The 23,541-nt window shown below is 47.8% G+C and overlaps 1 protein-coding gene across 2 annotated transcripts in view; it reads right to left on the bottom strand.

Moving 5' to 3' along the window:
• Window positions 1–6,265: 6,265 nt before the first annotated feature.
• LOC141258843 (cytochrome P450 2K1-like) overlaps window positions 6,266–23,541 on the bottom strand; it is a 129,645-nt gene continuing 112,369 nt past the window's right edge. For both annotated transcript variants that reach the window (XM_073674014.1, XM_073674013.1), the window contains exon 10: window positions 6,266–6,484. In XM_073674014.1, the coding sequence (XP_073530115.1) occupies window positions 6,306–6,484 (179 nt within the window). In that variant the 3' untranslated portion in view covers window positions 6,266–6,305. The remainder of the gene's footprint in view (window positions 6,485–23,541) is intronic.

Here is a 23,541-nt window from a genome sequence, read left to right on the forward strand (position 1 = left end):
ACTTTCACAGTCACATTCTTAACCCAGAGTAGGTTAAGGGGGAGTCCATTTGAGGCATATACAGACAAATTTGGTGCTGGCGGACGTAGGTCGTCCATGGACCAGAACCTCTTGTAGAGGACTTCAGGCATGATGGTTACCTGAGATCCTGTGTCCAGCAGGGCATGCGTTGGGATACCATCCAACACAATGGACAGGAAAGGTCTTCCTCCAACGAACCTGTTGTACCAGTCTGATAGGCCTGGTGAGTCTACTCCTGGGTGTTGGCCCTCGGACCCAGGGTTTTCTCATTTAAAGGACAATTCTGGGCGATGTGTCCAGTCTTGCGGCAGCGGTAGCAGGCTGGGTCCTTCGGTGGATGGCGCTGGTCACTGGTCCTCGGCGATTGTGGTGTTGGCCTCCTCCTCCTGCGCATCCAGGGGACATCCTCAGGGCTATCGGCTAACAGGATTTTTTCCTCCTTCCTCAGGCTCCGTCCGCAGCTGCAGAGCACTCAGCACGGTGGTCAAGGTTTTGCTCAATTGACGCACTTCAGAGCGCAGACTGTCCAGTTCTTCAGGGGATGTTGCTGGAACCTTAGCTTCAGCAGTCACTGTGGAAAAGGTGGGTGTTGCAGTTACTGGAGTAGCCCCACCCTGGTAACGTTGGATGGTATTTGTTTCCAGGGGCTGCAGCCCTTTTATAGCCATGTCCTTAAGATTGTCAAAGGTGGCATCTGGATGATCCAGGGACCACCAACGCACAGTCCTGCTCTTCTCTGGAGACCTCAGTCCCCGGAAAAACTGTTTCTTCAGCATTTTGTTCTCATTCTCAATGCTGGTTGGACTAACCTGGTTCAGAGCCTGCAGGGCCCCTTGGAGACGCCAGGTGTAGTGCCGAATATTGTCCTCTGGTTGTTGGGAGCAGCTGTAGAACCTCATCCGGAGGTCCGCCTCAGTAAGGTCCTCAAAGTCAGTCTGTAGTTTTTGGAATATCGCGGACACTGACTCCTGGTCTGTGGCCAGCCATGTTTCTACTTCCCATTCCGCAGCACCGGTCAGTTGTCCTAATACAACGGCGGCTCTTTGTTTGCCGGTCATAGAGTACATACTGTATCTAAGATACCACATATCTTCCGTTTGAATCCAGAGAGGGTATCTGGTTTGCCGTTGTACTGGGAGAGACACTTTGCTCCTGGAATATACAGTAAAGTCATAGGAATTACAGGTGTTATGGGTGCTGCTGGTGGAGCGGCGGCTTCGGCCTGCTCATCATTGGGCACGGGCTGAAATTCAGGGACGTTGACCGGCAGGTCGGCATTCTGCTGCTCGTCGGACATCTTGGCGCCCCCCTAGTTAACCGTGGCCTACCTTCTAGCTCTTTCTTCCAGTAGGTCGCAGCTCCGCAGGTGACGGTTATCTTCAGGACCTTGCGTCGCTTGCATCCTACGTCAGTGCGTTCAGCGATGTTCCTCACAGGACCTGGCGCTTCTTGGTCCGACGTCGAAGCGTGGGGAGTGTCCGAGGCTTCGCGCTCTTTTGCATATACGCCCCTTATTTTCCCGTGGTTATGCCCTTCTTCTCGCTCAACGGCCCAACAATGGCGGCAACCTTCACCACAACTTTACATACACAGTTCAGAATAAAGGCGCACAGTACCCGGTGGCAACGGGCACAACACTTCGTCGTTGCAGCGGGCACGCTATCCTGTTCGTGACGCCAAGTAGGAGATGACTAGCCCAGGGGGATGGGGATGACTCGGTACCCGGGCCTTTAGCCTGGCCTTTAGGGATGTCGCGGTGGTCGGCTCCCGGGCCCGTACACTGGGCCGCTCCTTTAAAAGGGTTGATAATTGGTTGATTTATAAAAGAAAGAGTTCGTGACGCCACCTGTGGCTTCTGGTGAGGATCACCAGCGCTGCGCAGTCCACTGAGGCCGGTGATAAGGCAGCTTGATGGTATAGCTCCCCACAGGTGGTGCTGGGCCTCAGGGCAGTGTATAATGGGGTATGCAGGACAGACGAGACCCCGCCGGTTCAGAGCAAGAACAGGGACAGACACGATAGTCACTTCAGTACCTTTTACTGATGGAAATTCAGGCACTCCCCGGAGCACTGTAGGGTGAAGGGTGTATGTCCGGATCCTCCCCAATGAGCGGGTTTTGGGCCTCCTGTTTCTTGACTCTGCGTAGTAAGTTTCTGACCTGCCTGTAGCTAGGCCTAACTTTGTCTCTGTCCTGCGCTGGCTGACCTTGTGGTAGGGCCTTCTGTTGGATTACACGCTCCCGACTTACGGGGCCTATGTGTCTCCTGGCTCTGTTACGTATCAGCACTTTAGCGATCCTGGGACTTGTAATTCTCCAGGGATTCCGGTTTTATCTTACTTGGTCTTGGAGATCCCGGAAAGCTTCGGACCCGGTGTCCGGTAACTGCTTCTTCAGAGTGAGCTAGTTAAGCTCCTCTGCCCCCTATAAACTAACTCTCTCTACTCGCCTTTGGCCTACTCGGGCCCTCAATAGGCTACTCACACTAACGGCAGCTTGCCGCGCTTCACCGATCTTATGGCGCCGGCACCCCTAAAGCTCACTCCTCTGAGCTACAACTGAGTCTAGAACGTGCCCCACTGCAGACTGACCTCTCTCAGGCTTTTGCACTGCAGGAACTCTCTCAACAGGTTTGCTCTCTATCAACTCCAGTCTAGACTAACTGCTGCCTGGCTCCACCTTCCCTTATATATCCCTAATGGGCTCCCTTTGGTGGTCTGAGGTGGAAGGTGGAGATGTGTGAATGGTTATGGGGGCCTCTTGTGGAGGAATCCATCAATACACCCTTCTAGGATCTGTGATACCAAGCACAGCTGGGCTTCACAGAAGCGGACATGCCTGCTATGTTTGATATCTCAGAGAACGAGCACACCACATGTTTCTCACTTCACTGTAACATCTCTGTCTTCACCTCACTCACGGTCTAGCAGTTTGTCGGGTTCACCTTACTCCATCCTCTCTCAGTACTGCAGCCAGCCCTCGTTCCTGCAGTTGTGGTCATGTAAAAGATTGTTTCTTCCTACATATGGCAAAGCTAAGAGGTTGAAATCCACCATCTCCAATCTGTTGGCCAAGGAAAAGCTGCCTTTCCGCCTGGTAGTTACAAACAGTTTCCAAAAGCTTATGGCGGTCACAGTCCTCCAGTACCAGTTGCCCAGTCACCATTACTTCTCTAAAAATCTGTGCCTGTGAAACACAAGTATCACCCATTCCTTGACTAAATATATGTCTGCCAGGATGCATTTCACCACAGACACCTGGATGAGTAAGCATTGCCAGGGGTGTTACATCTTGGTGACTGGGCACTGGGTAACTCTGGTGGCTTTGGGGGGCAGGCGGGGAAGTGCTACTCCACAAGTCTTGGAATCCCCAAGGCTTGCAGAACCTGGAGCCAGGGAAGGCGATAATAGTGCGAAGCCCTATGCCGAGGAAGACTGGTACATGTGCCTTGCATGGCTCACATCCTCAACCTGGTGATACAGTGATTTCCCCACCACTATCCTGGCCTGGATGAGCTCCTCCAGAAAGCTCAAAGGCTGTGTGCGCACTTCCTCCGTTTGAACCCCTCAGGTCATCAACTTGCATTGATACAGAGGTCTTTGTCCATGCCAGTTAACGGGTTGATACGCTATCTGCCAACATGGTGGAATTCCACTCTGCACATGTTGCAGCCACTGTGGCAGCATCTACGAGCCCTGATTCTGTATGTCATGACATATGGCTTGGGCAGTACGGACGTGGGGCATATGACATTTCCGGAGTGGCACATATTAAGGACCTCTGCACCCTTCCGCACAGTATCAAAATGGCTATTACGATAGTTAGCACTGATGATGCAGTCATCAGCAAAACTATTCCGGTCATCTACATGCTGCAGCAAACTTTAAATAGCCTGCAAGAGGAGGTGGTGGTCCCAGAGGAAGAGGAGGATGCGGAAAGGATAAGAATGTCTCAAAGTTCCAGACTGTCGTCACACAGGCAGGCATCAAGGGAGGGGGATTACAGCAATAAAGGGGGACTGGTGATACCAGACAAACTGATAGTGAAAGTGCAGGAGCCGAGGAACAAATGGAGGAGAAAGAGGTCATGAGAAAGGATAATCATCCCCTGCCTGCTGTCCATGTTTGGTGGGAAGGGAAGGAGGGAACGAGCATCAGTGTTACCCAGCCACCTACCTCATGGAAGATCCCAACTTATGAGTGCCTTCTTGCTGCACTCTTTGCAACATGATCCCCTTATAGCTATGATTTGAAATAGTGCTGACTACTTGGTTGCCACTCTGTTAGATCCATGTTATAAGAGTAAAATTTGCCAGGTGTTTCCTGCCCGAGAAAGGGACCTGTAAATGCTTTTACACAACCTTAAGATAGGCTTCCCCAAGACAGCAGTGAGGAACACAGTGTGCATTGCAGCCCTAGACTTTTCCAATGAACGACTGGAGAGGATGGTGCAGGTTTTCTAGAGCTCAATATCAATACCATCAGGAAGTGGTTGGACCCTTTTACATTTTGGTCTTCAAAAATGGATGAATGACCTAAGATCGCCTGTTTGAGGTTTAATCATGCCTGGCAGCCAGTGTTCTCTCAGAACGGGTCTTCAGTGCTGCTAGTGGTGTCCTGAAGGATAAGTGCAGCTGGCTGTCCCCTGAAAGTGTAGACCACCTAACTTTCATCATGATGAACAAGTCATGGATCTCCAAAGACTTTTGCACCCCAATCACAGACCGTACAGACTAGGCGATATTGTAGTTTTTAGTGTGCTGCATTGATCTTGCGTGTTTGCAGTCTGTGATATCTTTAGCAGGGCTTATGTTGCTGCAGATGTTAACACTAATTTTTGGAAATGTGAAGATTCCTGGTTGGGTCTCCATCTGCTGGGTTGGCTGTAGTGGAAGAGTTTTTGGTCCCCATTATACCAATTCTACTGTCCTGAAATTGATGACACTTCGGTGGTGTCAGCCTGTAATTTAGGGAAATGGGGAGACTCCTAGTTGGGTCTCCTTCATGAGTCTTACCTGTATCAGTAGGCCTCCCAGACCGGCAGGCCTCCAATTACTTTCAGTCAACTACCTGTGTTACTATCCTTAAATTTTTGTACCAATATTAATCTATGAAACAGATTTTTCTGGCATTTGAGTGTGGCTGAGCATAAAAGCAGTTTGAGCTATTGCATGAGGTATCAGGGCTCCCTGCACAGCAGACTTACACCGATCTCTCACCCACCTCGTCTTAATTTGAAGTTCATTTCAAAGCTGTAAATGCTGGCCTAGACCCTTATACCTCATGCATGGCCCATGGCTGATAGCTGCTGTACCATTATAAAATTTGTACTGTGGATCAATTGAGGTCACTTTTCAGGTGTCTGCCCCTAATTTGAGCTGTTTTGGCAGCTTTTGGGCCCATTTGAAGGTGTTGTGTATGCATTAGGTTTTGCCTACCATTGAATCCAATGGGGTTCGGATATGTTCGGCAAATGTTCAACAAATTAATGGGCGAATATTGCAGATTCGATGATTGTAAAGCGAGCCAAACACTGAAATGTTCTCTCATCTCTACCCTTTAATGCCTGAGCATACAGTTTTTTTGGGCCTTGAAGATACGGCATTATTTTTTGTCTTTCCAGTGCTGCATTTTTTAGAGCCATAACATTTTGACCCTCTCCAGACACAGCCAGTTTTTGTTTTTCTTTCAGTACAATTATGGCAATAACAAATAACGGGACTGCTGTCAATCATTGCTGCAGCGTGGTGGGATCATGCCCAGAACACATAATAACATAATAGTTGGTGCTGCAGTACAGATTTTACACGGGGGTTCAGAGGTTTTAAATGGTGCCTCTTCTTAATAAATATATTTGAAGTTTTTTGTTTGATATGTAGCAATGTGAATATGAAAGAAGCAGCAGCTTGAGTGTCTGATTAAACAGGAAGTGAATTTCAGACTACCAAAGACTCTCACTGGAAATTACAGCGAAGCCAGAGTCACCTAATAAGAAATACTAAAAAAGTAGGAAATAAGATTTGGTTATTCATTTCATTTATATAATTATAAGGAACCTAAACATTTAATTTATTATCAAAAACTATGTTTGCGATCACTAGCTCAGTTCTGGACTACAGAATTATCTCCAATCTTGGTTCTCTAGTTGGGTTACAGCTTCCAGTCCCTGTGTGCCTGGAGAACATTGGTCTATTGGTCGGTAATACATATATACCACAAAAACTACTTCACTAGAACATCTCTTCATCTGTTTCACGGCATTGACTGCTTTATTATAGACTTTTCCTTAAGAACGAGGTATGGCCCGAATCAAATAGGTCATAGGAGGTGTTGTAAACCCAAGAGCCGGTGTGAGGTCCAACTCAGCACCAGGCGGAGCCTGAAATGTGAAGTTCTGAAGCAATCTTGTAAAGAAGAGGAACAACTCCATTTTTGCCAAATTCTCCCCGGCACAACTTCTCTTTCCTAGAGAAAAAAAAGGACACCACAGTAGAAATGTGTGAATTATTCAGTCTTTATTATTCTACTGCTCATATGTATCGACAGAGGTAATATGTTAAAAGACTTCTCCTCATCAGAGTTATCTGTCTTATCCTGACCTGAAGTAGAAAAAAACACTACAAATGAGCTGTGAACTTCTAATAGGAGGAGGAGGTGAATGCATGATGGGATTTTGAAGCATTTTTGTGGACTTCAGTTGTCTCTTTGTGGCCTTTGTGGCAGAAACTTAGGAATTGTGGCTCACATTAGGGGACTCACTGTGGTTAACACAACATTGTGGGTACACTGGGGCATGAACTGAAGGCCATTGAGGCTGACAATAGATGTCATTGTGACAAGTTTATGGGAAACCACTCACTAAAATTCTATATGGGCACTCTGAGGCTATCAGATGAAGACATTATTTTCAAGAAGAAAATATTGTTATTGAATCAGCGAATGGATTTATGTAAGGAGTAGTTGTCTACCTGGCTTTTAATGCAGTGGACGGGGTCAAAAAAACCTCTTCCCCCAGCCATATAACATTAGTAGTGATGAGCGAACGTGCTCGCCACTACTCGGTACTTGCCCGAGCATCATGGTGCTCTACAAGCTCGGCGCTCGGCGAGTATTTCCGGGTTGCTCGGGTGGGAACTCAGATCCCCTCCCTGCATGTTTGCCACTCTTTAGAGAGCCAATGAACATGCAGGGATTGCCTGCCATGCACTGTAATGCCGTAGCAATGTTGGTTGTGGGCATTACAGTGATTGGCTGGCCGAACAGCGTTATCAGGTGTATATCAGACATGGCGCCACCATGCTCGTAACAGTCACTCTAGATCAGACAATGTAGGGAGAGCTGCAGCTGTGTCAGGGAGCGATTTGATCGTGTATTAGGTAGTGTAGGGAGAAAAAACGTACATTACACATATCCATCTTAACAAACAATCCTTCTGAGGACTAGAGATGAGCGTTGTTCGACTCGAACTGTTCGCCAATCTCAAATTCGAGCTGTTTTGGGCGGTGTTCGAGCCGTTCGGCGAACACGAACGATTTGAGAAAAATTCGGCTGTTCGAGGTTATGTTCTATAACTGTTCGAGCACCAAAATCATAACTGGATTTTTCTCAGTAATGATGAAAATTAATGTTAATACGCAGTTTGAGTGTACAGCGGGGTGGGGGGAGGGGCAGGGGATGGATCTCTGCAGGAATAATGAAGATCTCCATTTTTTTTTTCTCTTTCCCGCATTTACAGTGGGGAGGTGCAATCTGTCAGCCTATCAGCAGCGCACACACGGAGCGAAGTGCTTTTTTTCACACAAGCAAGGGCATGTGTCATTGGCAGTGTATGTCACATGTCATTGCCCTATAAGACCAAGCCATTTTCCCCGTCGCCACCATTTTCTCACTGCTGCAGCTGCGTGTTAGACGGCACCGCTGTTGCTGTGTGCGCTATACCTTGTTAATTTCAAGCCAATTTTCGCACAAATCTACAGATAGCTTGGGAGTAGGGAATAGTTGTGATTGCAGTCCTTTTAAGGACTAGGTTACAGCATTTCCTACGACTTTTATCAGGCAGGTCTGTGCTCTTAAATAGATAGATTGTGGGAGTAAAGACTAATTGTAATTGCAGTCCTTTTCAGGACTAGGTTACATCAGTTCCTATCAGTTTTTGCCAGGCAGGTCTGTGCCAGTGCTGTGCAAGTTTTTTTCACAGCATTTGGCTGAATCTAGCAAAGCAAATCCTTTTTGGCCTATTGCAGAGTGTGTTAGTCAGTGGAGTAGCCTATCTGTGTTGCAAGATATACCACCTGTGTATAGAATACCAATTTTTTTACTGCACCTAGTGAAGTAAAATCTTTTGGGCATAGCATCATTCTATTAGTCCATCTATACTGACCTCCATCAGGTTGCAAATTAAAAATAATTTTTATCTGCATCTAGCTCTGAAAAAATATTTGGGCTTCTAGCAGTGTGTGGGACTTGTTCTATTAGTCCATCTATACTGACCTCCATCAGGTTGCAAACTGAATATAATTTTTTTCTGCATCTAGCTCTGAAAAAATATTTGGCCTTCTAGCAGTGTGTGGGACTTTCTCTATTAGTCCATCTATACTGACCTCCATCAGGTTGCAAACTGAATAAATTTTTTTTCTGCATCTACCTCTGAAAAAATATTTGGCCTTCTAGCAGTGTGTGGGACTTTCTCTATTAGTCCATCTATACTGACCTCCATCAGATTGCAAATTAAAAATAATTTTTATCTGCATCTAGCTCTGAAAAAATATTTGGCCTTCTAGCAGTGTGTGGGACTTTCTCTATTAGTCCATCTATACTGACCTCCATCAGGTTGCAAATTAGAAATAATTTTTATCTGCATCTACCTCTGAAAAAATATTTGGGCTTCTAGCTGTGTGTGGGACTTGTTCTATTAGTCCATCTATACTGACCTCCATTAGGTTGCAAACTGAATATAATTTTTTTCTGCATCTAGCTCTGAAAAAATATTTGGCCTTCTAGCAGTGTGTGGGACTTTCTCTATTAGTCCATCTATACTGACCTCCATCAGGTTGCAAATTAAAAATAATTTTTATCTGCATCTACCTCTGAAAAAATATTTGGGCTTCTAGCTGTGTGTGGGACTTGTTCTATTAGTCCATCTATACTGACCTCCATCAGGTTGCAAACTGAATATATTTTTTTCTGCATCTACCTCTGAAAAAATATTTGGGCTTCTAGCTGTGTGTGGGACTTGTTCTATTAGTCCATCTATACTGACCTCCATCAGGTTGCAAACTGAATATAATTTTTTTCTGCATCTACCTCTGAAAAAATATTTGGGCTTCTAGCTGTGTGTGGGACTTGTTCTATTAGTCCATCTATACTGATCTCCATTAGGTTGCAAATTGAATATAATTTTTTTCTGCATCTAACCCAGCCAATAGTTTTGGCCTAATACCACAGTTTGGCCACTCAGCTCTGCTCGGTTCCCATCCATTGTTTTTTTGTGCAAACAACTCCAGAGTTGTGAATTAGTTAACCACCAAAATGAGTGGAAAAAGGCCTGCTGCTGGTGGAAAGGGGAATAGGCGTGTTGGGAAGGGGAAAAAAGGTTGTGTCCGTGGAGTAGGTGTTAAAGCAACAGTAACATCTGCAGAAGAAAGACCATCTTCCAGCCAAACTAAAATGTCTACTTCTTTTAGCGGACAATGTGATAAGATCCCTTTCTTACGGCCACGCCAATCGCTACAAATTCCAGATGAGGCACAAAAACAGCAGGTGCTTCAACGGATATTAAGTGCTCCTTTAAGTGGGCTCTCCTCCACATCAACTTCAACATCACAAATACTCCAGTCCGCAAAGGTGTCACCCCTATCGCACTTGCTTCCTCACAGCTCCCAAATCTCCAGCTGCCCGTCTGAGTATGAGGTAGAACAGATGGTTGAGTCTGCAGAGCTGTTTACTCATACTATAGCCTGGGAATCAGAGGTCGACTCCAGCGCTTCTGTGAATCCAGATGAGGAAATGATCTGCACTGATGCCCAGAATCTTTATGAGTCGGATCCAGGACCAGACGCAGAAGGTTCTGACCATAATGTAGACCGTCATTCCCAAACTGTAACTCCTGTTGGTGGAGACAATGAGGAAGACGATGATGAGACTCAAATACCTGATTGGAGCGATAACTTTAGTTTTTTGTCAGGGCAGGAACAGGTTGGCTCTGAGGACGACGGGTGTGATAACGCACAGGGTGATGATGATGAGGTTGGAGATCCCACTTACTGTCAACCCACAGTCAGCCAAGAGATGAGGTCAGCAGAGGAGGTGGAGGGGGATGCTAGTGACGACGAGGTCAGGTTGCGCCTTCCTGGACAGAGACGTGGTACTGGAAGCACGTCAACAACTGCATCCTCAAACACAACTCTGCCTCTCACCACAAGTCGTGGTGGCTCTTCAGGTCGCATGGGTGCTAAGCCTTGCATAGACTGGGCATTTTTTCAGATCGATAAAGATGACCCAACTCGTGTTATCTGTAACATTTGTCAGCAAAAGCTAAGTAGAGGCCAAAAAATACATAGTTTGAGTACTTCATGCATGAATCGGCACATGGACATGAAGCATAAGTTGCAGGGGGAAGCTCACTGTGCTACAATGCGGCCTAGCCGGCCGGGCCAACCACCGTCTGCCATATCTTGTGCATCCGCGGCCTCTTCATCCTCTGTGACAGGGGGGACAGCAGTCACACCTGTTTTGGGGCCCAGACCTGCCACCTCTTTACCCGCAACAGCCAGCGTGATTGGCAGGTCATCATTTTCTTTGGAGGTGGTAACACCAGCTGGTGTTGAGCGCTGTCCGACATCGATAGCACCACCTTTGGATCAAGGCAACCTAACATGTCCGCCTGCATCTTCCTCACAGACCGGCAGTTTGCCGGGGACACCCTTATCAACCCCGGCTAAGCACAATAGCCAGCCCTCGGTCCCTCAGATGTGGACAAGTAAAAGACCATTTCCTCCTAGCCATGGGAAAGCTAAGAGGTTGAATTTCACCATCTGCAAGCTCTTGGCTACAGAAATGCTGCCTTTCCGCCTGGTGGACACAGAGGATTTTCGAGACCTTATGTCCGTCGCAGTGCCCCAGTACCAGATGCCCAGTCGGCACTACTTCTCAAAGAAAGGTGTGCCTGCGCTCCACCAGCATGTCGCACACAACATCACCGCTTCTTTGAGAAACTCTGTGTGTGACAGGGTGCATTTCACCACAGACACTTGGACGGCATGGACAGGGGCGTTACATGTCGCTGACTGGGCACTGGGTAACTATGGTGACAGCAGGACAAGGGGCTGCTGTCCAAGTCTTGCCGTCCCCACGAGTTGTGCGTCAATCCTCTTTATCTCAAAGTTCCTCCACTGCTTCTGCCTCCTCAACCTCCTCTCGGTCCTCCACCTGCACCCAAAGCCTGTCTGGTCATGCCACAAGCTTTCTAACCGCGCAGAAGGGATCCTGCACACCTCCTTACTATGCTGGCAGTAGGGCTCAACGTCATCAGGCGGTTTTTACTTTGAAATGTCTGGGAAATGTGAGTCACACAGCTGAGGAGTTGTGGTCAGCTCTGGAGAACCAATTTCATGAATGGTTGTCTCCACTGGACCTGAAACCAGGGAAGGCCGTGTGCGACAATGCTGCAATCCTGGGTGCGGCCCTTCGCCGGGGCAATGTCACACACGTGCCTTGTATGGCTCACGTGTTGAACCTGGTTGTCCAGCAATTTTTAGCCCACTATCCCGGACAAGATGGCCTTCTGCAGAGGGCACGGTCGCTGTGTGCTCACTTCCGCCGTTCGCATCCCGCAGCTCAGCGACTTACGTCTCTACAGAAGTCGTTGGGCATGCCACTTCACCGGCTAAAATGCGATGTGCCTACCCGGTGGAATTCAACTCTGCACATGTTGCAGCGACTGTGGCAGCACCGACAAGCCCAGGTGCAATACGTTCTGACGTATAGCCTGGGCCAATGAGATCCAGAGGTGGGGCAAATCACGCTGGAGGAGTGGTCTCAGATCAGGGACCTATGCACCCTTCTGCACAGTTTTGAAATGGCGACGAAGATGTTTAGTGCTGACGATGCCATTATCAGCATGACTATTCCGGTGATTTACATGCTGGAGCACATGTTAAACAGAATTCGGAGTCAGGTGGTGGCACAAGAGGAGGTGGAGGAAGTAGAGGAGGAGGAGTTGTATGCGGAAGGGCTAACATCTGCAAGGTCCAGACGGTCGGAAGCACCAAGGCGGCAGGCATGTGAGGGTGGGGGAGATGGTTTTACCAGGGTGCATGGAAGCAGCCAAACTAGTGAGGAAGGTGAAGGAGACCAGGAAGAAGTGGAGGACGAACTGATGGAAGACTCATCAGATGAGGGAGACCTTGATCACATTTCTGTTGTGCGAGGTTGGGGGGAGAGGACAGAGGAAGGAAGCATGATTGTTACCTCGCCACCAACACAACAGGGACTTGGTGCTCCTGGATGCGCAACACACATGAGTGCCTTCTTGCTGCACTACCTGCAACATGACCCTCGAATTGTGAGAATTAGAAATAATCCTGACTACTGGGTTGCCACACTGTTAGATCCCCGGGACAAGAGTAAATTTGATGAAATTATTCCTGCCATAGAAAGGGATGCACGCATGCAGGAGTATCAGCAGAGACTGTTGCAGAATCTTACATGTGCTTTTCCACAAAACACCAGTGGTGCACGTAGTGAATCTCACAGTTCCAACTTGCCAACCGTGGGACCGTCGAGTGTTCAGCATTCAAACCGTAACAGAACCAAAGTATCTGCTGGTAACATCAATTTTGCGGAATCATTTCACCAGTTTTTTATAACATCCTTTGCAAGGCCCCAGGAGACAAGAAGTCTGACACATAGTCAATGCCTAGAGAAGATGGTACAGGAGTATCTCCAAGTAAACATTGAAGCCATGACTGTGTCACTGGACCCTTGCTCTTTTTGGGCTTCCAATCTGGATAAATGGCCGGAGCTAGCCACTTACGCCTTGGAGATATTGTCATGCCCCGCAGCCAGCGTTCTGTCTGAACGTGTGTTCAGCGCTGCTGGTGGTGTGCTGACAGATAAGCGCACGCGGCTCTCCACTGATAATGTAGACAGACTCACGTTCATAAAGATGAACAAATCATGGATCCGAAAAGACTTTTCTACCCCTGTGTCATCCTGGGGAGAGTAAAAGCTTGATGATTGGTTAAAATCACCTCACCAACCGTTTTAAGCTTTCAAATTACTAATCATGTATATCTGTATCATGGCTGGAAAATAATTTGGGCTTTGTAGCAGTGTGCAGCACTGATTCTATTAGGCCATCTATAATAAGCTCCACCAGATTTAAAATTACTAATCATGTTTATCTGTATCTTGGCTGGAAAATAATTTGGGCTTTGTAGCAGTGTGCAGCACTGATCCTATTAGGCCATCTATACTAAGCTCCACCAGATTTAAAATTATTAATAAATTTTAGCTGCATCTAGCCCGGAAAATAATTTTGGGGCTCCAAGATGCGCAAGACACATAAGTGCCTTCTTGCTGCACTACCTGCAACATGACCCTTATATTGTCAGAATTCGAAGTAATAATGACTACTGGGTTGCCACACTCTTAGATCCCCCAAACTTTTCGATCAATCTTTTCATTTTAATAAAGACCAAAAAAATGGTCATTTTTGAAATTATAAGCATTAGCAGGTTATTAGAAACTGAAATCAAACAGTTTTCAACTCAAAACTTTATTCTAGGTGATGTTACATTTCACATAGGACCCCTTGTTCGAAAGGAGCTTCTGAACTTTCTCGTCCATTGAATTTGTCAGGTTTTGGATGGTTTCTGCTTCAATTGTTTTGCATGAGGACAGAATACCCTCCCAGAGCTGTTGCTTAGATGTAAACTGCCTCCCGCCATAAGAGACACTCCTTTTGATGATGCTCCAGAGGTTCTGAATGGGGTAGAGGTCAGGGGAGCATGGGGGTCACACCATAAGTTTGTCCCCTTTTATGCCCATATCAGCCAGAGATGCAGATGTTTTATGTGCAGCATGAGATGGTGCATTATCATGCATAAAAATGATCTTGCTCTGGAATACACGGTTCTTCTTCTTGAACCAGGGCAGGAAGTGCTGTTTGAGAAAATCCACATACATTATGGAGTTCATCTTTACCCCTTCAGGTATCCTAAAAGGGCCGACAATCTCTCTCCCCATGATTCCAGCCCAAAACATTACTCCACCTCCTCCTTGTTGGCGCTGTAGCCGTGTTTGCGTGGGGTGTCCATCAACCAGCCATCCTCCACTCCATCCATCTGGACCATCGAGTGCTGCATGGCACTCATCCGTGACCAAAACAGTTTTGAAATCAGTCTTCATGTAATGTTTGGCCCACTGGAGCCGTTTCTGCTTGTGTGAAGTGGATAGAGGAGGTCGACAGGATGGCGTATGCACAGCTGCAAACCTCTGAAGGACCCTGCATCTTGTTGTTCGGGGGACGATGGAGGCACCAGCAGCTTCAAAAACTTGTCTGCTTCTATGACAAGGCTTTTTTGCCGCTGCTCTTTTAACCTGACGTAATTGCCTGTAGGAAAGAGTCCTCAATTTGCCCTTATCAGCACGCACACGTGTGTACTGTGAATCAGCTACATACTTCTTGATTGCCAAGACACTTCATCCTGATCATCGCACAATGTTGATTGTAGTCATGCCTTGACCTAAACACTTCCTCAATTTGTTGCTTCGCAGCAGCCGACACATCCTTTTTCTTTCCCATTTTGGCAGAAAATGTAGGCTGCTTAATAATGTGAGACAGCCTTCTTAAGTAGTCTTGCCTTTCATTGGACACACCTGCCAAGTTAATTAGCACAGGTGTCTGCAATTGCTTACAGTGATATAAAGAGCCCTGACACACATCACCATCAATGAGTTTAACTGACAAACAAACAAATTCTTCCCTTATCACTCCTAAACACTTTTTGCATAATAATTTGGAACACAGTGTACATGTGCTTTTCCACAAAACACCAGTGGTTCACGTAGTGAATCTTACAGTTCTAACTTGCCAACCGTGGTCTATATGGAGTTGTTCAATAAAGGGCCCAAAATTAAGATAACATAGATGGGAGAGGTCTCTATGAATAGGAATTCCTAAGTATTTGATACCCTGTGAGGGCCAGGCAAAGGGAAAGTTGGACTGGATGGAATACTGTATGGATTTGGGGAGGGAGACATCGAGGGCCTCAGACTTCGCTGCATTGATTTTAAAATTTGACCATGTAACAAAGTGATCTATTTCAGCCATAACAGCATGGATGGATATATGTGATTGAGTGATATATACTAGGACATCATCAGCAAATAGAGAGCACTTGTATTCGGTGCCTTCCACCTCAATCCACCGAATATTGGGGTTATGGCGAATTGATGAGAGCAGGTGCTCCGTCACTAGGATGTACAAGAGAGGGGACAGAGGACATCCCTGCCTTGTCCCATTGGTGATTGTGAAAGGTGATGAAAATGTTCTGATGCACCCCCTGGGCCTTGGGACACCCGGAGCCGGACCCTTTTTGGTGGATGCTGGTGGTTATAGTCTCCGTGGCGGCGACCCGGTTCCGTGGCTCAGGGCGGTCAAACCAGTGGCGGAACTATTTACGTGGTTTTGATGTTTAAATGTCCGACTACACCACCCGTGGATTGCGGTCAGAGTGTACCGCCGCTGCAGGGCAGACCGCTGAGGCTGGTGTTGCGAGTGCAGCAGAGCGTAGCATAACTCCCCACGGGAGGAGTATAGCCTCAGGGCAGTGTATGCGGAGGATGGGGGTGATGGTGCAGGGCAGCAGCAGTAATGACACGGAGTCAGTGATGCAGTCCAGGGCCTTTACTCACAGTTCTTATTATCCAGACCACGTCTGCAGGTAACGTCTGCCCATGTCGTACTGTGCTCACCAGGTGAGGGGCTCAGACAACTCCCAGATAACTTTGGAGCGCTTCACAGGACCCCCTTTGTGTGTCCTTTGTCTGGCCTTTCTTACCAACCCTTCTGTCCGGCTGCCTCGGGCCTCCTCTTGGTAAACTTGGCGCCAGTTTCCCTGACCCTATGTGGTGCCTTCCTAGCGGGTGTAGCGAGGGGCTGCGCCACATAAAATGTCACAGCCTCCGGTTTCTAGCTGAGGGTCGTTTCCTGCCTCCACTAGTTTTGGGGACCGGTCTCCCCCTTTGGCCTGACCCCTCCACGCAGGTGGATTCGGGCGTGTGGTGGCAACTCGCCCTTCCGCACCCCTGGGATCCTTGTTCCTGGAGCCTTCTCGGCTCCTCTTCCTTCCTTCTGCCTCTTCCAGGCCTGGGCCTCTGTTACTAGGCCCGCCTCCGGAGCAGAGCCCCTGCTCCCTGCCATTTCTGCTCAGACTTCTCTGCACTGAACTAAGATGATGCCCACCTTTTATACTCCCTTCTCAATGCACCCAGGAACTGCTTCCTCCCTGCTCCTGCACTACAGGGTTCCCCTTCCTCAGTGTTCCCTCCCCCCACTCCAGCCAGGGACAGGGACTGTCGTGCCCATCTCAGGGGCATATTGGTCGCCCTGCCCCACGGCAATGTGGTGTAATGCATGCAGGTGTCGGGTCCTGATCCACACTACATCCTTACCTGAGAGTGAGATATCACACCTCTGGGTGAGGTGCAATACCTCTGTAGCAACCGAGCCCTCAGGGTGCTACAGTTCCATTTATCTTCAGCCTAGGTGACGTATTGCGATACAGGGCAGTGATTATGGCTATAAAAGGGTCCCCTAGACCCCTACCCCAAGCTTTTTAAGAGAATCATATATGGCGTGCCAGGAGACTCTATGGAATGCTTTCTCAGCATCCAACGAGAGTATCTAATTACAAATTTTTAACTGCATCTAGCCCAGGAAATACTTTGTGCCTAGTAGCAGTGTCTGCTAGTCAGCGGATTATCCCGGCTGCTAAGCAAGCTACACCACCTGTAGTTTGGACACTTAATTTTTTCAAAGGAAATGCTTCTGGACCACGGGATACTCAGTGAAGAGCATCAGGAGGCACCCCAAGGCATAGGGGCTGGGACTGGCAGCAGGATGCCTTGCGGTGGACAGCCGAGCTCGATCCTTATAAAAGCTTTTTAACTGCAGCAGCTTTAGTGGACGCTACTGGAGCTGGAATTACGCGGCTGCTGTCATGAGACTTGCCCTCCAATAGATCCTTGTAAATGGATTTAAAGTGTATTCATTCAAATTAGAGAGACAATTTCAATTAAAAAGCTTAGAGCTGCCTGCACCACAGGGGGGCTCGACCCACCAGCGGACAGGCACCAGTATTGGGAGAGGGGGGCTGGCCGTCAGGGTTCACCGTGGATCTGGCACAAACCCGGCGACACGGAGGTGGCACGGGCAGGAGCGGACTGGCCGTGTCGGCTTCTCACTTTTTTGATTTTAGAAGGGCATGACATGCCTATATCTGTGTCTCCCCCTCCGTTTACTCCTCCACCTCTTTTCTTTTCGCATGACTATATGTACTTGTCACTTTTCCATGTGTTAGTTGTGTCTTCTGAGCTGTTTGTCAGCTTTTGGACACCTTTGAAGGTGTTTTCTATGTGTTTCTATGTGTTTTTGTTTGCCTGCCATTAGTTTTAACGGTGTTCAAAGGTGTTCGACGAACAGTTCGATGAACAGTTCGGCGAACACACGGGTGTTCGACGAACCGAACCGAACTCGAACACTACGGGGGTGGCTCAACACTACTGAGGACTACTCCATCTGCAGAGATATCAGGAGGCAGTGTATATAGGCAGGTGGTGTATATAGCAGACTGCAGTGCATATAGCACAAGAAGCTCCATTCCTGTTCTGCCTTCTGCTGCTGTTAGATATTTATGGAAATAGGCCCAGTTCTCAGGGGCCAGGAATAATTTTTTTTGCATCTTAATCCTCATTATTTTCTTAAAAAGTAATCCAGAGAACACAGTTTTTCTGCGCCATTAGCTTGTTTTCACTGCTGAGTACAGCCAGGTCCTTTCCATATTACAGCGCTAAAAATCCATCTATTTAAAACTGTGTTTTCTCAGTCACACGGATAACATATACGTTGTCAGAAAATACTGCCATTTATGGCCTCCATTAAAAATTTGTTTCAGTGTGTCAGCAAAGTTTTTGACACTGGTTTGCTGCTCAAAACAGTTACCTACAGGCCAGGTATTTAAAACTGTGTTTTCTCCGTCACATGGCTCACATATAGGTTGTCAGAAAATACTGCCATTTCTGGCCTCCATTAAAAATTTCTTTCAGTGTGCCAGTGAAGCAATTCACAGCAGTTTGCTGGTCAAACTACTTACCTAGAGGCCAGGTATTTAAAACTCTGTTTTCTCCGTCACACGGATCACATATAAATTCGCTCCAAACTCAGTCATTTGCAGTGAGCGTGGAACTGGACTTGATGGTAATGGTGCATGTAGAGGCCGAGGACAAGGCCGTGGGGAAGCCGAAATTGTGCCACAACAAACACCCACATCTTCTCGCCTGACCATCCTGTCATAATTTCTAGGGGACCGCAGCACAACACTATTGAACCCAGAGCCATGTCAAAAGGTTGTTGGTTGGATAGCGGATAATGCTTCCAGTCACTTAGCCACCACCACCCTGTCTTCCCCAGGGCCAAGTCTCAGTAGCCGTGTGTCTGGACTGCATATTCCTCACACTGATCCTCCTTTCTCCCACCATACTGAGTACTCAGAGACAACTGATCCCACAATTGGACACTCTGAAGAGCTGTTCACTTTTCCATTTATAGATTCGGACCTCTCGCCCGGTCCACTTGAAGCGGGGCAAGAGGAGATCGCGTGTAGAGATGGCCAAATATTTGAGCAGCCATGGTCACATGAAGGTGACGGTGGGAAAGTGTCACAAGAGGTGGGCGATGATGAGACTCAATTGTCAGAAAGTCAGGAGGAGGACCAGGGTGTGGAAGTGGAAAACGAGGTGGTGGATGATATAGTAACTGACCGAACTTGGCAGGAAGACATGCAGAGCAAGGACAGCAGCACACAGGGGGAGGGAGGCAGAGCACCCCAACAGGCAGGAAGAAGCAGTGTGGTGGCCGCAGACAGAAGGCAGGCAGCCGTTCCCCATAACACCAACACAAAGGAAGTTGCCAATACAACTGTTAGGTCTTCCCGAGTCTGGTTGTTTTTTAAAGACTCTGCTGATAACCCGAAAAAGGCCATTTGCACCACCTGCCAGGCCAGCATCAGCAGGGGTGGCAAAACGTCCAGCCTGACCACCACCAGCATGATCAGGCACATGGCAGGAAAGCACCCGACTTTGTGGGCCGAACCCCAGGGTCCAGGAACAGTGTCTGTGGGTGGCACCATTGCTACTTCCGCTGTTGTGCATGCAAGCCGATCACCTGTCCATGGTGCATGCGAAGAGGACTCCTGCCCTGCACCTGTCGTTGCACACTCTCAAGTAGCAGCATCAGGAAGCACGTCCATGTCCTTGTCCCAGTTCAGTGTTCAGTTTTCCATACCCCAGTCCTTGGAACGCAAGCGCAAATATGCAGCCAATGCCACACAGGCCACACTACTAGATTCTCACATTTCATGACTGCTTGCGCTCGAAATGTTGCCTTTTAGGCTCGTGGAGATGGAAGCATTCCGAAACCTGATGGCGGTGGCCGTCCCTCGGTAATCGGTCCCTAGCCGCCACTATTTCTGCCGGTGTGCCGTCCCCGCATTACACAAGCACATGTTCCAAAACATTAGCCGTGCTCTCAACAAAGCAGTTACCGGTAAAGTCGACATAACCACGGACACATGGACAAGTGCTTGTGGGCAGGGATGGTACATCTCGCTGACGGCACACTGGGTTAACATAGTGGAAGCTTGGACCCATTGGGACCTTGGGACGGAACACGTCCTCCCGACGCCAAGGATTGCGGGCCCGAGGTCAATCAGGGTGGCCCCCACGGTCTACAGCTCCTGCACCTCATTCTCCTCTGCCTCCATCTCCGAAATTACCACATCAGTCACAAGCTGGAAGCACTGCAGCACTGCCTCGGCCAAACAGCAACAGGCTGTGCTGAACCTAATATTCTTAGGTGAAAAACCGCACAATGCTGAAGAGTTGTGGACAGCTCTGAAAGAGCAGTCAGATCTGTGGCTCACACCGCTGAGCCTACAGCCAGGCATGGTCGTGTGTGACAATGGCCGGAACCTGGTGGCGGCTCTGAGTCAAGGCGAGCTTACACACGTACCATGCCTGGCCCATGTGCTTAACCTCGTGGTTCAGCGGTTTCTCAAATCCTACCCGGAGCTGCCGGAACTGCTTGTTAGAGTACGCCGCATGTGTGCCCATTTTAGAAAGTCAGACACAGCTTCCACCGCGCTTGCAGAGTTTCAGCAGCGTTTGCAGCTTCCGGCTCACAGACTGGTGTGTGATGTCCCCACGCGTTGTAACTCTACACTGCAGATGTTGGGAAGGATTTGTGAGCAGAAGAAGGCAGTTGTTGAGCACCAGCATCAACAAGGCTGTCGGTATTCAGTTCAGACTCCACACATAAGACCTCAGGAGTGTACATGGATGTCAGACATATGTACCATCCTCCAAAACTATGAGGACTCCACCCAGATGGTGAATGGCGATGACACCATAATTAGCATCACCATTCCGCTTCTCTGTCTTCTGAAACACTCTCTGCTCACAATTAAAGAGGATGCATTGCTGGTGGAGCATGATGAGATGGAGCAAGGAACCATACAGTGTGATTAAATACATCCAAGCCTCATCTCATCCCAACGTGGATTGGGTGACAATGAGGAAGAGGAGGAGGAAGGACAGGAGCTAGTTTCATGCACTATAGATGGTACTAACTGCACAGAGAATAGAGAGGAGGAGGAGGAGGAGAGCATGGTCAGTCATCCTCTTGGTGAGGACACGGAAGTCTTGCCTGTTAGTAATCTGGCACGCATGTCCGAGTTTATGTTACGTTGCCTTCCCCATGACCCTCGCGTTCTCAAAATTTTGGGTGACAGTCATTACTGGTTGGTGACACTTGTAGACTCAGGCTACAAGGAGAACTTTATATCTCTTATTCCTGAGGGGGACAGGTCTACAAAAAAGGGGCTGTAGCAGAAGGCCCTTGTTGCCGAACTATTAAAAAAATTCCCATCTGAAAAGGCTGGCGGCAGAGGTCACACTTCGTTGGACAACCAAGGAGTACAGGCGAGAGAGACACAGCTTCAATCCAGCAGAGGCAGGGGAACACTGTCCAAGTTCTGGGAGAGTTTTTTCTCAGACCCTCCTATCGGACAGGCCCTGAGTCGCGGGGTACTCTCACAAGGAGTGCAAAGTTTGGGAAGACGCTGAGGGAGTACCTTGCCGACCGTACCAACGTCCTCCGTGATTCCACTGTTCCTTATAATTATTGGGTATCCAAGCTGGATACGTGGAATGAACTGGCTCTCTATGCCTCTGAGAACCTGGCCTGCCCTAAAGCCAGCGTTTTATCAGAGCGGGTTTTTAGTGCCGCTAGTGGAATTATAACTGATAAGCGCATCCACTTGTCAACTGAAAATGCTGACAGGCTGACTCTTATAAAAATGGACAAGGGCTGGATTGGGCCAGACTTCTCAACGCCACCGAATGATAGCAGCGTAACATAAACTCCAATCCAGTGTCTTTTCTAGGGAAGTGCATTCCCATGCACCTTTTCACACCCACACATGGGTATACGCTTCCTGATTTTGGCTATTTGCTCTTGTCCTCCTCCTTCTCCTCATCCTCCATCACCATATCACCAGGGTGACCGTGGTCCGTGATGCAACACCCACTTAATTTTTTTAAAGGGTGTTTATGATGCCCGTAAAAAATTTTTTTATACAGTATGTTCATGTATACCCCCAGGAGTAAATGTTTGTCAGCCCATACACTTAGTGCATGGGCATTACAAGTACAGGAGGCCCGCTCCTTTCTAATGGGAACATTTTTTTATGAGGCCCTCCTCCACGCCTCTTTCAAGGCGCATTGAAGTGCCTCCAAATTTTTGGCAGCCCTTGCATTCACTGCATAGGCCTACACTATGGGAGACTCTTTCCTTTCTAATGGAAATTTGTCGTTACTGTGGCCCAGCCCTGTGTGTCTTTAAATTCTTAGTGGGATTTTTCCTAAAATTGTCAGCCTTTGGACTCACTGCATACCCTTTAACTGTATAGCAGACCCTCTCCTTTCTAATTGGCACATGTCGCACCTTGTTACTGTGGCCCTGCTCCATTTGTCTTTAAATTCTTAGTGGTGTTTTTCCTAAAATTGGTCAGCCATTGGACTCACTGAATACCCTATATCTGTATAGCAGACACTCTCCTTTCTAATGGGAACATGTCGTGCCTTGTTACTGTGGCCCTGCTCTGTGTGTCTTTAAAATTCTTAGTGGGGCTTTTCCTAAAATTGTCAGCCATTGGATTCACTGCATACCCTATAACTGTATAACAGACCCTCTCCTCTGTAGTGGGAACATGTCATACCCTGTTACTGTGGCCCTGCTCCCTGTTTCTTTAAATTCTTAGTGGGGTTTTTACTAAAATTGGTCAGCCGTTGGACTCACTGCATACCCTATAACGGTATAGCAGACTCTCTCCTTTCTAATGGGAACATGTCGTACCTGTTACTGTGGCCATGCTCTATGTGTCTTTAAATTCTTAGTGGGGTTTTTCTCAAATTTTGGCAGCCCTTGCAGTCACAGCATGGGCATTACCACTATAGGAGACCCGCTCCTTTATAATGGGAACATTTTTTTTACTGAGACCCTTCCCTATGTCTCTTCAAAGGGGTATTGGGTTGCGTCCAAATTTTTGGCAGCCCTTGCAGTCACTCGATAAACAATAACAGTATAGGAGACCCACTTGTTAATAATGGAAACAACAAAGCATAGCCGGCTGATGGCTCTCTAACAATAGCTAGGGCCTACTGCTGGCCTTTGAAGAATAGTAAGGGCAGTCTGATGTCCCTATAAAAATAGGCGTTATGACTTTCAGAGTCCCTCCATCATAAATAAAACAGGATGTGTCTGATGATGTGTCACACACCACATTGCCAGATAAGGTTGTAAAATGTTAAAATGACATTTCCCGGTGAATGCATTTGTCTTAAAAAAACGTAAAAAAAACAAAATAATAGGATTTTCTTTAGTATAAAAAACAGCGTCACCAATTTAACCTTAATATAATCACATTGTTCAGCTCATGCACCTCCTCCTCCATCTCCGAAATGACCAAATCAGTCACAAGCTGACAGCACTGCAGCACTGCCTTGGCCAAGCGGCAACAGGCTGTGCTGAAGATAACATGCTTAATGCTTAATTGACAAACCGCCCAGCTCTGCAGAGTTGTTGAAAGCTGTAACACAACAGCCTGATCTTTGGCTCTCACTACTGAACATACAACCAGGCATGGTCATGTGTGACAATGGGCAGAACCTGGTGATGGAGA

Source organism: Phyllobates terribilis, unplaced genomic scaffold (genome assembly GCF_046119375.1).
Source record: "Phyllobates terribilis strain yellow unplaced genomic scaffold, ASM4611937v1 Scaffold_3__8_contigs__length_932513732, whole genome shotgun sequence".
NCBI classification, from domain to species: Eukaryota; Metazoa; Chordata; class Amphibia; order Anura; family Dendrobatidae; genus Phyllobates; species Phyllobates terribilis.